This window comes from Pinus tabuliformis, chromosome 5_2 (genome assembly GCF_031772625.1).
Source record: "Pinus tabuliformis cultivar Carrire ecotype Pingquan chromosome 5_2, CPIR1, whole genome shotgun sequence".
Lineage (NCBI taxonomy): Eukaryota > Viridiplantae > Streptophyta > Pinopsida > Pinales > Pinaceae > Pinus > Pinus tabuliformis.
In genome coordinates, this window is record NC_142306.1 from 1,040,022,473 (window position 1) to 1,040,036,016 (window position 13,544).

Genomic DNA, 13,544 nt, shown 5'->3' on the forward strand with positions numbered 1-13,544 from the left:
TACTGGAGTGTGATGCTTCTGGTGAGGGAGTTGGGGCTGTGTTGACACAGGGAGGCCATCCTATTGCATTCGAGAGCAGAAAACTGCTACCCCACGAGCGGTTGTACTTTGTCTATGACAAAGAGATGTTGGCTGTGATGCATGCGCTAGCCAAGTTCAGGCAGTATCTGGTGGGCAACCGGTTCAAGGTGAAGACTGACCACAACAGTCTTCGATTTTTCTTAGAGCAACAGTCATTGCAGGAGAGGCAGCAAAAGTGGGTGAGTAAGCTCCAGGCTTATGATTTCGAGATTGAATATGTTAAGGGCAAGCACAACATAGTAGCAGATGCACTTTCCTGGAGGCCTGCAGTACTATCTTTTTTGGACGTTACTCACGATTGGAAGGCTCAACTTTTGGTTGAGTACTCCAAGGACAGGCAGACTTGTGAGATATTGGATGGCACACACAGGGATGGCAGGTTTAGGGTGATGGATGATGTAATATACTACAAGGACTGGATATACTTAGTGCCCAGATCTTAGCTCAAGGTAAAGATTATTCAGGCCGCTCATGACTCCCCTCTAGCAGGGCACTCAGGGTTCCTTGAGACATATCGTGCCATCCGAGAGCGGTTCTCTTGGTAGGGACTCAAAGGGGACGTATTGAGGCATGTGCAGGAGTGCGTTGTCTGTCAGAGGAACAAGGTAGAGTTATCGCACCCCGCAAGTTTACTAAAGTCGCTCCCCATTCTGGAGAGAAAGTGGGAGAGTGTGTCCATGGACTTCATCACAGAGCTCCCGATTGCGACTACACAGAGGCGAGATTGTATCTACGTGGTGGTCGACCGGTTGACCAAGTTTGTTCATTTCTTTGCCATCCCATCGAGATCTTTAGCCTCTCAGGTGGCCGAGTTGTTCTTTTGGGAGGTGTTCCGGCTACATTGTTGAAATTTCTAAGTCTGACACGTTAGAAATCCTATTGCATTATCTGGTTTATTTCACCTACTTGTTTATTCCTTAACAAGTTATTTAACCATATAAATACTGAAAATAAACACAAATGTAGTCTCAACTCACATATAGATCATTAACTGAAATAATAGACAAACACACAAGGGACACCGTTATTTTTGGACAATCATCCCCGCAAAACCCAATGCGGGAAAACCGATGCAGCAGTTTTGAGGGTTTTATTATTAAGCAGCTTTCTTGAGTACAACTAGGGTGCCAAACTGGCTCACCCAACAGAGATTTCTACACGGCAGTAATACCTCTTCTCGGAAGTAGATATTCAGCTTCTCAGCACTAGTCTGCCCCATGAAAATCCTTCCGACGCTTCTCCAAGGCTCTGCGTCAGCCCTGCTAGCCTCTGCGTAGCTCTGGAACCCCCTGCGTTAGCCCTCTGCCTCTCTGCGTCAGCTCTCTGGCCTTCTGTGTCACCCATGCAGGCCCCTCAGCCTCTGCGCAGTCTCTAGCTGCCTCTGCGTAGCCTCCTCAATCACTGCGCTGGCCCTCTGGCACTATCTCTGCCTCTTTGCTATGTACTCACTGCCAGTGTTTTAAAAATTGACCGGTTTTGTCCTAAACCGACCGGTTTATTGCTAGGGCAACTATAACGCCCACAAAATGCATTTTTGTGACTTTTGAAGTTGGTTTGAGGGAAATTTGGGGTTGTTTTCCTCCAAAAATAGTCCTTCCAAGAAAAACATGCCTACCCTCTCATTTCCCTGACACATCTCAACCCTAACAATGTTGGCAATTAATGGTAATGTTAAATTTTTAAAGTAAAAGTGACATTTCCTTTAATTTTCATTTTCATCCTTTTACTTAAATTTTTAACATTACCATGAAATGACTCAGGATGTTTGAGAGTGGTATCGACCTCGTTGGATTTCATATGCAGAAACTAGAATTTAGATTTCACTCAAAATTCAGCAGACTTAATGGCTTTAAGGATTTCATGGTTTGGGGGTTTGCAATGTTTCCATTTGATTCTATCATGTGTGAGGGTATGAAATTGGTATTGGATCAAGAGCATGAAGCCCTTTAAGAACCTTGATCGTGGTGGCATTGATTGTTGAACTTTGTTGATGTTGGTGGTACTGATTGTTGAACTCCTCTACCATGGCCTTAACAAGAATGCACCCTTCACCCAAAGGAAAACAAATGGTTAGGCATGCTAATATTTTTCTACCACATTATAAGGTTGAGGAGATGAACCCTTCACTCAAACCTTGGTTAGGCATGTTAAACCTTTTCAATTTCTATCATGTTATAAGGTTGAGCAATCCAAGTCTGAAGACCTTGAGCTAGATGATGTTCATGTATCTCTTGTTGATGATGTTTATGTATTTATAGTAGCGTTGAATCAATGATGAGTTTCATGAGTGACCATGTTGATCAGTGATTTGTAGTTTTGATGTCTATTTTTGCTACTACTAAAGTTGTAGAGGAGTTTTAGGAGTCCTCAAACTCGGAGGCATATTATTTATGTAGCTCATGTTGATGATCTCTTGTCTAGTAGTGGTGATGAGTTTGATCATGATAAGGAGTGATCATGTTGTTGATCACTGATATGTAGACTTGTAGTAGTTCAGTGACCCCATAGCTTAGAGCATTGTTTTCGGACTCTAGAGGCCATTTAGAGCCTCATTGATTATGTATTTTGTTGCGGATATGTATTGCACTCGATGCCATTTTGATATATTCACCTTTACATGGTATATAGATGAGCAAACCTTGCATATTTTGTTTCTATTGGCTTGGAATCATGGTTTTAAATGTTAAAAATAGTTTTTTTCATTAAAAATTAATTATTTAATGTATTTTTATAATCGGTTCGTTAGACTTGACCAGTCTCGGTTTGAAACCCAGTTCATTAGGTGGACCGGTCCGGTCACCGATTTCGGTTTTTAAAACATTGTTCACTGCCCCTCGCTGCAACTCAGATCACTTGTTCGAATTTTCTCAGCGAACCCCGCTCCAGAAAATCGAACTGACTGATCAATCTTGGTGTATCTCCAACTGACCCTTAAGCCTCCTCTTATACTTTTCCTGTTGAGTCTTCAACGATCGAGATTACGTCCCTAATCAATGACTAAAATTAGATTTGATTTGATCCATGTCATTTAGAACATTCTCATCCAGTTTTATATTAATACCCATTAATAATTTAATTTTCCTAAGTTTAGACTTAGGAACCCCATTAAAAATGTTAATTATTTTATTATCTCTCCAACTAGGTGGAATTCCCCCAAACCATTTATGGGTCTTGGAGATCTCATGTGCTTTAGCCTCTCCACCAATTTTCATGGCTAGAGCACATCCTATGCTACCACAAATCAGCAGTGGAATTCCAAAGAACATAGTCAGTGACAGGGATAGCAGGTTCATGGGGGCTTTCTGGCAGGAGGTTTTCCAGTTGATAGAGATTGAGCTCACATCCAGCCCCAGCTATCACGCATAGGCATATGAGCAAACTAAGAGTGTGAACTAGTGGCTATAGGGGTACCTACGCAACTATGTGACGGGACAACAGAGAGCATGGGTGAAGTGGCTTCATCTAAGGGAGTTCTGCTACAACACCACTTATCACATGTCGATTGGTATGCCCCCTTTCCGAGCACTCTATGGATATGATGCACTTTCTTTTTCTGACATGACATTTTGAGATAGCAGGGTCCCATGGAGAAGGATTGGGTTAAAGAGAGCCAGGAGATTCTTCGAACTCTCTAGAACAACTTGCAGTTAGCCCAAAATCAACAAAAGATGTATGCTGATAGGCAGAGGGTGGAGAGATAGTTTGAGGTGGGGGACATGGTCTACCTACACTTGCAGCCTTATCGACAATCTTCACTCAAGCAGAAGGGGGCAAAGAAGCTCAAACTACACTTCTATGGGCCATACAGGGTGACCAGGAGAGTCGGGGAGGTAGCTTACACGCTGGAGCTACCCACAAAGAGTCGAATTCACAATGTATTTCATGTCTCATGCTTGAGACATGAAACAACCATTGGGAGAGTGAGTAGATTTTACAACATCCAACTTTGTAGTTGCTTGGGGACAAGCAACATTTGGGAGTGGAGGACTGTAATGTCCCTTCCTAAATATTTTTGCTAGAAAAAGCACAATACTATCATTTTTGTCAATTTTGTTCCTAAGGCAGTTTTGGAGGAAAGCACTTAGGACAAGGGGGTCAAAATTATTCTCTTAGTGGAATGTGGGGGCCACTTCTCCATGAAATACACACCCCCTTGTTGGAGAAATTCGTATGGCTAAGGAAGGAGTTCGAATTGCCTAGTGAAGGGGCCCACATGAAGGAGGGGAGCGACAATTATAAATAGGAGGAAGGCAACATCATTTGCGGCTTTTCAATCATTTGACATTCTCATTGTTGCTCTAGTTGTTTAGTAGAGTTACAAGTGCTGTTGAGTACAAGAGTTTCCTAAGGAGGAAACTCATCCTTTTTTCAGTGGACTTCGAGTGCCACCCTAGGAAGTCATAACCATTGACTTGTGGAGGCAGGGAGAAGCATAGCACAGGGGCCACAAATTTCCTTAGCTCAACTTGGATGTAGAACCAGAGCCACGCAGTTCCTTGGAGAGTTGGTGTCAGGAATTAGGAGCCATACAAATTTGCTGGACATTCCTTATCCAATTTGTTGGAGGAGAGAAGGAAATTACAGGAGCAGAAAGAGCCAATCTCACTTGTAAGGATTTCTCTTGCAGGGCCTACGCAACACTGTGTTAGTCTTGCGTAGTTTTTGGGTGGCGCTGTTGTGGGCGGTCTTGGTTGAAGGGATTTGGAGCTGGTTTGTTGTGTGGAGGCTGGAAGGGTGCCTAGAGGGGATTTTCCACTATTTTGGAGGGTTGTAAAGACAAAATTTCCGGCAGGTCGAAAGTTTATGGCAGTGGAGAAGTGCTGGGAATTTGGGGTCAAATTTGGAGCGTCAAAACTAGAGGAAACCCTTTCTAGGTTTTTCTGGGTTTTTGGTGGGGAGCTCAGAATTAATTTGGCAGAATTTTTTGGGCAGATTTTGAAGGCCAAACAGTGGTTCCAAGTCAGCCAGCAGTGTAGAATTTCTAGGGCCAGCGCAATACCTTTTAGGAGGGGTCAAATTCCTTGTTTCCGGGCAGCATTTCATCACCTGGGATTGTCTAGCTTGCTTTGGCGAGCACAGGTGCACTTGTTCTAACTTCTTACATTGTACTCTCTCAATGAATTAATAAAAATGCTTGGTTTTCGAGCATTTCTGGCGTAATTCTTATGGATGTCTAATGGTTGTTTGAAATTTTCTGCATGCACTTGTATTTGCTTAATATCACTGTAAAATTTCCCATTAGGAATATTACAAAATTCCACATAACAAGCACGACGGTGTACAACGTAGAACACCTTCCTTACTAAGAGGGAGTGTTGGTTGATGTAGCTCGGACAAGTGTTCTAGCCTCAGGTGGTGTCAGTGAGGCTAGGAACACAAGAGTGGAAAATATCTCCAAGCCCAAGTTATTCTTTTGAATGTAAATGTCTTAATTAAATTAATTAATCAGTTTTAATTATTTTCCTAAGTTTTAACTTAGGGAAATAGATTAATTAATTAGTAATAATTGAGACATGGTTGATTTTCCTCTAGAGACTTCTAGAAAAGTTTCTAAGTGATCTTAGCCATTGATTAAATCATTTTAGATCTAGATCTTGGCTGTTGATCTCTCAACCAGAGATTATAAAGGAAATTGATGGGCACCCTTGGAGATCATGATAATGATCATTGGGATTTGACACCAGTGAGGGTTTCAACCACAGTTGAAGCAATGGATATTATCCAGGGTTTTCTTTCATTAGTATTCTTCCAGTTTCCGAGATTTGGAGGAGGAATTCTCCCAGAGTTCTTCTGCAGATTGGGAGGGTGAGTTAAGGAGGCCTTGAGGATTCCAGGAGGGTCGTACGAGTTGCCTGGAGGGCCGAAAGGCTGATTTTGTCCAGGTCGTGAACATCAGAGGGTCTAGGAGCTGCACGTGTGAGGCTGTTCTGGCTGTATTTGCTAGTGTGAGGTCGTGTCAGCTTGTAGAAGTGGGCCGTGAGCCTTCCAATGCTTAGATCGACTTGTGGAGGTGAAGAAATATTTTGCCGGAGCTTTGCCAGAGTTTGACAACCAGTATTGTAATATTCACCAATTGCAGAATTTGCTGAAGATTAATAAAACTCTCAGATTTGAAGAATTGGTTTTCTCTTCAGCTATATCACAAGGTTCGTCGAACTTCAGCCTCGAGGTTCGAATTTTGGTGAACCTTAAAATTTTTTTGAGGTTCGACGAACCTCATCGAACCTCATAGCTGTTGACCAAGTCGATAGATCAAAACTCATAACCTCATGTCACAACTCATGCTTATATCCTATCCTTGCAAAATTTCCCTGTTTGTGATAGCATTTTTATGTATATTGATGTTGATATCTTATTATTTTATTCTATATTTCATTTTAAAGTTAATATATGTATATATATTGAAAATGTATATAGATGAACCTAATGGTGAACCTCATCCTAACATCATCAAAAAATTCGAACTCGAACTGAACCTAATCATTGTCGAACTCGAACCCGAACCATGTGACTTAGCCCTTCAGGGTTTTTCTAGGGACGTGTTTGTCCAAAAATATTGTGTCCATTTTATGATTGGTTTTCTATCAAGTTTCCACAGTTTATTATTGTGAATATTGCAATCATGTTTTTATTTAGTATTTGCAGTATATTAATTTTGCTCAGAATTAAATACATTGGATAATTATCGGTTGATTGCAATAAACAATATTTTTATCCATTTTTTACACCATATGGCTCTAAATTTTAATGGTTGGCTTGTGTTATCATCCACAATATCCCAAGGCTGAGAAGGGAGATTGAAGGAGGTAACCTCAAACCACTAAGGGTTCAACAGCTAGCGCTGCTAAACTAGAGAGGGATCTCTCTATGAATTCACAACCAATGATGACTGGAATGGAAAAAGATGTTAGGCTAGATATTCTAGGCTCAGGTAGGTTTTGATTTGATTTTGATGCTGGATTTGGAATGAAAACCAGGTAGCTAGGTCAAAGGATCAAAGGGTTACAACAACAAATATATAGAGGAGCAAGGTAGCAATACTTTTGTGATGGCTTTAGGGTTTTGTCAGTCTAGTGTAGTGTTTGAAATAAAAAAAGGTCTTAATGAGCATGTCCACCATGAATTCATTAAGTAAGAAGGAAAATTACACAAAATGATATTCCCATCAAAACAGAGCTTTAATGAAAAGAATTCTGCTTATAACCTTTAAGGAAAATCACTGAAGAAATAAGATATGGAAAGGAGAGATGTATATCATTCATAAAAAACTATAACAGAGAAAATACATCATCACAAACTCACTGCACATGAATTCCTAGATAATAGCTGCAACTGCTCCTTTGATTTCCTGAATAAAGAGTTGAAGTACAAGCTACAAGTGTTCCCACCTCTGATGTCCAACCTGTTCTATGACTGAAAAATACATACATATAGACTAAAAACCATCTTCCCCTCTCTCAGGGTCGAATCCTTCAGTTTAGGAACTGATTACATGAGGTGTTCAACAAAACCCTAATGTCTAGGGAGGTTAAAACAAATCCTCCATTTAAACTTTGACTGAATTGCCCTCATAAATGAGGCCTAAATTTACATAAAAACAATTCTAACCATCTTATTTACCCTTCATTACATCATAATTACATTAAGGACAATTAATTACATCATAAAAACTCAAATCTAGCTGATAAAAGTGAGAAAAAGTAATTACAGGCAAAAGCGCAGCGAATTTGGGAGAATTGATTTTTGGAGGCCTTCCCGAGGTCCAAATCAGGATCTTGATGGCTCATTGGAAAGTTGTGGATGTCTGCTACATGATGGAATCTTCAAGAACTGAAAAAGGTTGCTCCTAGCCCTCCAAAACTTCATTCTCCCAGAGGTACTCCCAAAAGCACAACATGCTCTTCAAAAAGAGGGCAGAGAGGTGTTTTTTGAGTAGTTTTCAGCCTTTTCCACCTACCAGAACCTGCTGAAATTTTGCTCCCAAGGGCTAGAAGTGATGTACAAGTGATAAGGAATCCAAATATGCAAACCAAATGTCATTTGGAGCTCCCCATCAAAAGCGCAGCGTGGGGCACGCTGCATTTTTGACCTAGTGACTGTTTCAAAAATTGCCAAAAATTCTGGGTTTTCTGCAAAAATAGGTCTCAAAGATGGAGCCATATCTCTCTAACCATAAAACGTTTTACAAAACTGAGAGAGGTTTTTGTTCTTTGGTATGTTATGAACAAAAACCTCCTCCCATTTTCAAAAATACTTTCCCATTTGTTCAGAATCCAAGTTTGAAGTTGGTCACTCAAAAATTGCAGAAGCGCAGCGTGCTATCAGCAAAAATGCAACGAAAAGTTTGGAGAGTGATTTGGAGGCCTTCCCAGAGGAGTTTTGGGCTACAAGTGGTATGGTTGGAAAGCTAGGGATGTCTGCTACACAATAGAGTCATCAAGCACTGCAAACACCTGCTCCAAGACACCTAAAAATTCAATCTCCCAAGACTACTCCAGAAGTGCAGCAACTCTCTTGTAGCAACTGTATTTTGGGAATTTCTCCCCAATCATAATACCTGTGCATAAACTGAAGGAGGTTTTTGTTCCTTGGCCTATCATTGACAAAAACCTCTTTCACTTTTGTAAAATTCATCTCCATTTGGTCAGAAACATATTTTGAAGCAAAACTGTCCCTATGTGCAACAAATGATTTGTCAATGTCCCTTTGACCTAGTGGAGGAGATGGCTCACTCTCTTGCTCTTTCTGCCTCTTGAGACCTCTTGTCCTTGGCCTCCTTTATGCTTCCTCTGCTCAGTAGTCTCATAATCCATAGCAAACCCTAGCTCAATGGGAAGGGAAATTAGGGTTTGGTGTAGGGAAAAATAGGGGATTTGGGCAGTTTCTGAAATTGAGGGAGATGAAGGGGTTTTAGGGTCTCTAAATTCTTGGGAAAATTATTGGGGGTAGGGATAGATGTTAGGGAGTGTAGGGAGGTGAAATTTTAGGGAATGGGTGAGGGGAAAGGGTGCAAAAGTGGAAAAAACAGTCCTAGCCTAGGAAAGTGTCAAAAGTGTAGCAATAGGCTAGGGTTTGTGGGAAAGTAAAGGAAATGAGGGGAATGGGCATGGGAAAAGCTTAGGGGAGGATTTAGGAGGTAGTTAGATGTGTTGGGAGGCTTGATTTGATAGGTGACATCAAATGTACTTGATTAGAGTAACTTGTAACTGAAAAGTACTTGCAGCAATCTTACTTGAAGTGGAAAGTAAGATCTCAATGTGAACCGTTGCACTTTAACACTTTATTCCCTAAATTCACTAACTCCCATGATAGTGACAAGAATGATGACATGACTCTCATTGGATATGGATGACACAAGCAAATGATGAGACTAGGTGTACTCTTAACTACTTTATGAAACTTTGGACTTTTCAACCATACATGATTTCAAGACCACAATGATGACCTAGACCAACATTTAGACTTATGATAATAAATAATGACATGACCATGCTTAGGGTGGTGACTTTGCAGACCAAGGGAGTAGTGATGACCTAGACCAACACCAACCAGTGACCAAATTTTTATTTGAGGACTGACTTGAAAATATAAAAATTTGACCTAAGACTTTGTAAGAGCATTTTTGATCACTGGTGACTGGCAGGACTGACAGACACTAACAGCTCGTATGACCAATCTGTACAGTTGTGTACAATTCATTGGCAGCTGTGAATTCCTTTTTGTACAATGGTATAGTCGATTTGTACACTCATACGACTATTGCTGGTTGAAATTGGTGGCCCAATTCCTTGTGTACTTTCAGTGGCTCCAAGTCTTTCCTCTTCCTTTCTTCTCTTTCAGAACTTTAATCTGTAGGCTTTCGATTAGAAAAAATTGAACAATACTTGGTTTCAATTAATCGGAAATCCTTTTGGCTCATTGATGTATCTGCTGATGATCCCTCGATCTGTTTCTGTTTGCAGTAGTCCCTATGTCTTCGCGCTCACCCAGACTTTGTGGCACCTAGACTGTTGAAGTCATGAGGGTGGAAACCTTGTCTTTTAAAGGCTTGAGACTCTAGATACGATATCAAGAATGTTGGGTTTGATACCATATAATGATTAAATGGACACATAAATGAAACCAAGATTGCATTAATAATGAGAAAGTGAAAGCTGTCTTACATAGGGTTACAACTTACAAGCTAGTTGAGTCAATCCACTTTATGAATGTTGGATAGACTGAGAAACACACGAAAGTGCAATAAAGCCTCAAATAACCTAAATTCAAAGTGACTTTACTAATGCCTGTCTAATATCTAATTAACAATTAGAATCAGATATTTCCTTTAACAGCGCTTGGCCACTTCCTACCTCTCAAACAAGGTTGAACAAGGTAATGGTAGAGGACATTTCTAGACAATAAATTCAGAATCCAGATATCTGGATTTCCCCTCCCAGAGAACTCAGTCCTAAGATGCCTTTTGGTTTAGAGTTTGTTCATACTGGCATTTAGCTGAGAGTGACCACCACATCCTGAGATGAAAGAGGTTTTGTAGGGTTTGTCTCCTGTAGGAAATTGAGTTGGAGGACCACCTTATCTTTTGCTGTTGGTATATTTTGAGCTTAGAGGGAGGTTCTTTGCTTGTATAGGGATTCTGGAGGTTTCCTTACCCTTCACTACTTCCTTTAGGTACCTAGAATGGAAGTGCCTAGTTCTATCCTTGAGAGAGGTATTGGATTCAGGAGATAGATTTTATAGGGTCTTCTCAAAACTAACCTTGTTAGGTTGATTACCTCATTTACCCCCTTGATCTTGACAATAGTGGACCATAAGCAACCTGTAGGACCTAATACAAACCAACTTCTAGATCAATAAAACCCTGTACCTCATCTAGATCAACTCCTCGTAAATGAATTGCCAGTAGAGTTTCGTCTAGGCTTGTCGCATGACACAATTCTCAGACCAGATCCCACTAGGCCACCATTCCTAGTTCTATGAGATTGCAAGTCCAAACTCGTCCAATACAGAGTACTGCCCATCAGAATTCCATCACACTTTCTTTCAGATGACTGAGTTTTGGTTGATATTGAGGATCCACCAAAGATTCTGTCCCTTTTAAGTTTTCAATGATTGAGGGCGATAGAGGTTCCCCTGCCTTTGCCCCTCCATGTATCTCCATCTATATATGAACATTGAGTTATTCCTTGTTGTTATATCTATTATCTAGCCCTTGCTCATTCTTTTTCTTCCTTCTGACATCGCTTGATCTTGCTTTTCCATAATCTCCTCATGTATTAGTTAATTTATCTCATTTTATGCTTTCAGAGAAGCCTGAGGCAATCCCGCAAGTGTTTTCGTTGGTTGTATTTCTTTCTCCAGTCCCATTGACCAACCATTTTAGTCATTCCTTGGACAATATAATTTCCTTTTCTTATCTTTATATCATGGCATTTCTCTCATCTGACTGCAGCATATAAGAGGTGTTGGTGGCCAGTGAGTTGATCTCTGATCTATCTGACTGTCAGTCCTTTCATGTCAGAGTTAGGCTGTTGTAGTTGTGCTTGATAGATCAACAAGGTCACTGCTAGTGCACATTTCGCCGTCCAGCAGGAATTTCCACAGTGATAGTACTAGGGGTGGCCGTATCTGCAGGTTGCACTTTATACAATGTCTCTGTTCTTTATTTCCGAAGGCTTGTTTGGTGATACTCTATGAGGGAAACATGAGCAGATACGTTGAGCAAATAAACAGCAGAAGCATTTAGGAAAGTGATTATTATACTCCTAGAGATGAACCTGAAGAAGAAAAACTAGATGTTTAATATATATTAAGTGATTGAAACATGCGATCAGTGTAATGTTTATAATGTGTTTGTTTACTAATCACTGTTGTTAACCCAGGTCACTGCGTAATTAGTAACTAGCTCAATGGTAAAGTCAGTAACAGTGTAGATTTCAGAAAAGGTCAGTTCTCAATGCACTAAACAAAGCAATAATTAAAGCATCATGAATGTTGTATACTATTTCTAGTGTAATTAAAAGAATATACATATATATTTGCTCAAATGGAATAGGCACAGAACATGCAGGCTATGGATTTTTTATGTATAGTCAGCTGCAACTTAATAGGGGCATAGTGGTAAAACATTGTAGTTTTATCGCGTTTATATCTGTTTTCATAATTATATTGTTTTTCTGTATATTTTAAAATTTCCAGTTAATTTGAATGTTTTTGCCATTACACCTACACATTTTCATTTTTTTTTATATTAATTTAACAAATCTTGCATTATCACTGTTGTGAAACTGTATTGGAGCACTGCTTTATCATTTGTGTGATAATCTCATTGAAGGAGCACTTCTAAGTCTGGGGAGGCATGGACCATAAATGCAGGTATGCAACTTCAATTGGAGCGAAGCATTTTGTCACATCAGCAAAATTAAATACAGGAATTGAGCAAGTGTTTCTTGACATTACCAATAGTAAGTTCTGTTACTTTTGTTACCAAGCATTGTTTCCATAAAACACGAACTCTGAAAATATTTTTAAACATGCATTTTTGTGACTGAAAATTACTGAAATCCTTTTACTTACATTAGCCCCTAAGCATATGTGCATGCAGAGAAATGTTTTTGTTACATTGGAAAGTATTCACATACAATACGGTGAGATAGGTATCATAGAAATCATTGCCCATGTATGGTATCCAATCAATATCTATGACGGTAATTTACCAAGCAGAGAGGACAGCATATGGTTACTTGAGGCCTGTTACTGCTCAAACTAGCAGGGTTGCTAAGTTTCAACCAAGCTTGCTAAACAGTAAGCACTTTTAGGAATACACTCACTGTCGCCTCAGCGTATTCTTCTCACTTTAGTCCAACTCCTACAAAACATCAAGGGCGGTATCCTTACAAATAACACTCAATCAAAGTATAAATAGACCAGTGCCTAAGTAAAAGTATATGGAAGAGATAGGAGTTAATTTGATAATAAAATATGATCTGATTAAAGATATAACAACAGAGTTATATTAGAGATATTAGAGATCAGCAAATGAAGGTACTCGATATGTCAAGGAAATAAGCTTGAAAATGCTGCAAACTGGGTACTAGAACTTCTTACCACAATAGAAGATGAATTGGAGCTATTGTACCCATTCTACATGGTTGTAAGAAGGAAAGGGACTTGCTGTTCAGACGTGTAACTTTTGTATTTCTGAAGAGTGTACCAGGCTAACAAGCAGAAGGCCACTTTAGAGACCTGAAAATGACTTTTAGTGGACCTGAAACTAAAAGGACTTAATTGGATATGTTAATGCTGCAAAAGACCTTTCCAATGAGTGCAAGAGCACTAAATTTGGATAAGCACTTTGGGAGATGTTCAATTTGCTACTAACTACCCAGAAAATACACCACAATCATGAGGGCCGAAAATTGACTTAGCCCAAAAAGATGGTTATACCTGCAAATCGTTTTGGA

At 39.9% G+C, this 13,544-nt stretch overlaps 1 protein-coding gene across 5 annotated transcripts in view; it reads left to right on the forward strand.

Annotated features, from left to right (window-relative positions):
• The window catches only part of LOC149162784 (uncharacterized), a 99,697-nt gene that overhangs the window by 34,203 nt on the left and 51,950 nt on the right, over positions 1–13,544 (forward strand). For all 5 annotated transcript variants that reach the window (XM_089437398.1, XM_089437395.1, XM_089437399.1 and 2 more), the window contains one exon: positions 12,457–12,545. In XM_089437398.1, coding sequence (XP_089293524.1) covers positions 12,457–12,545 — 89 coding nt within the window. The remainder of the gene's footprint in view (positions 1–12,456; positions 12,546–13,544) is intronic.